The following is a 1,764-nucleotide window of genomic DNA, read 5'->3' as shown; positions in this document are numbered from 1 at the left end:
CCAGAACCCAGTAATATTTCACACACACATGAATGAACTTTATATTGGATTATATTATATATTTTTTAATATTTACATACATATATAATATTTTATTTTATATATTTATTTTAAAATTTATATATTTATTTCATATTTATTTTATATGTTTATTTTAAAAACTGAAACCATGGGGCACCTGGGTGGCTCAATCGGTTAAGCATCCAACTTCAGCTCAGGTCATGATCTCACAGTTCCTGGGTTCGAGCCCCACTGTAGGCTCTGGGCCGACAGCTCAGAGCCTACAGCCGGCTTCGGATTCTGTGTCTCCCTCTCTCTGTCCCTCCCTTGCTCGTGCTCTGTCTCCCTATCTCGAAAATAAATAAACATTTAAAAAAATTAAAAATTGGAATCTCAACATAAAGGGGGAAAAAAATGATTAGGCATCACCCTCTCCTGGAATGCAGTCTTAAGTCCAAATAAGATTTGGTTAAAGTCAACCATCATAAGTAGAAACTGGCTAATGAATTCAAAAGCATAAAAGCAGAGTAAAATAAATAACTGGAACACAAATATTTGTGCTGAATGAAATAGATTTATTGAGAGACTGACAGCAAAACCCCTTCCTACCCACACCCTATTGTAATACATTGATGTTGATGTAGAATTTAACAGTACATGAGCAAAGTAACTAAAAGAGACAAACGACTTGCTTCACTGCTGAAAGTCAGGTATGTCAGAGAAACACATCTTGCTTTCTTTGGCTGTAAGGTGAGGATCAGTTCAGCATCTGATGTCTGGTTGCCTTGTTCAGCATCGTCAAAGACCAGGGCCTCAGTAAGAAAGCAGCAAGGTGGAAGAGATATCTCCCAAGCACATCTGGAGGCAAGAAGACAGCCGTTGCTCTTCAGGTTGTTTCGCACACAGAGAAGCAATGGAGAGTTCTACAGTTGTCTGGAGCCATTGGTCCATCAGTACGTGCTGTAGCCGAAGCCAGAGTTAGAGCCCCACGGCCTGCAGCAGCTGCCACCGTAGCAACAGCCCCTGTTGTACATGTTGCTACCGCCAAAGCTATAGCCTAGGGAGCCGTAGCCATTGCATCCGTAACCATAGTTCAGGGGAGAGCCCAGGGGCACGACGCAGTTCAGGGGGGTGGCTCTGAAGGTCCTATGGAAGTTGGTTCCATAGCAAGGATAGCCTGGGAAGTAGCTTCCACAGCAGAAGAAACGAGTCATGGTGGCAGGAGTTGAGGAGAAATAGGGTGGATTGTGAGGAGCAAGTTGCCCAAGTGTGAATGCAGGTCTCCTCTTGCAGAGGGCTTTTTATACCTCCAGCTGGTGGGCATGACACAGTTGTCTAAACATCTTCCCATTAATTTGCATAAATAATTCTCTTACTTGGCAATAAAATGCCCATAAAGGAACCCACAGACTCACTGCCCACGTTTTTGTTGGCTTTTCTATTTGCAAAGGAATGTGTTGTAGCTTCAAAGCCAGGGCCGTCCTTGACACACAACTGAATTCTTTTCATCAGTGTCCCGCAGTTTAACCACCGTTTTGATTGCATCATGTGAGACTCTTTAAATCCTCTGATTATAAACTCCTCCCAAGACACAGCTGGACCAAAAAAGCTTTGGCAACAATGTAAGCTGTTCTATGGAGTCTTGAAATTCTCTCCATATGCCATTCAAAAATATCAGTATAACAACTGCTCGATAAGTACGAAATTCCTCTTGGAGCGAAGAAAATTATTTGCAGCTACAGGTGGCAGTTGCACAAACACTGT

General features: G+C 42.4%; 1 protein-coding gene across 1 annotated transcript; it reads right to left on the bottom strand.

Moving 5' to 3' along the window:
* Window positions 1-554: 554 nt before the first annotated feature.
* LOC106977848 (keratin-associated protein 7-1) lies at window positions 555-1,283 on the bottom strand. Its single transcript, XM_015075407.3, has one exon. It carries the CDS (start codon window positions 1,212-1,214, stop codon window positions 951-953), a length of 264 nt encoding a protein of 87 aa, XP_014930893.1. The 5' UTR covers window positions 1,215-1,283; the 3' UTR covers window positions 555-950.
* Window positions 1,284-1,764: the final 481 nt, after the last annotated feature.

Source organism: Acinonyx jubatus, chromosome C2 (assembly GCF_027475565.1).
Source record: "Acinonyx jubatus isolate Ajub_Pintada_27869175 chromosome C2, VMU_Ajub_asm_v1.0, whole genome shotgun sequence".
Classification (NCBI taxonomy): Eukaryota; Metazoa; Chordata; class Mammalia; order Carnivora; family Felidae; genus Acinonyx; species Acinonyx jubatus.
This window is presented reverse-complemented; position numbering and strand designations above follow the sequence as displayed.

Coding starts and splice junctions, on each gene's coding strand:
- LOC106977848 (XM_015075407.3), bottom strand. CDS start 1,214: ATGACTCGTTTCTTCTGCTGTGGAAGCTACTTCCCAGGCTATCCTTGC.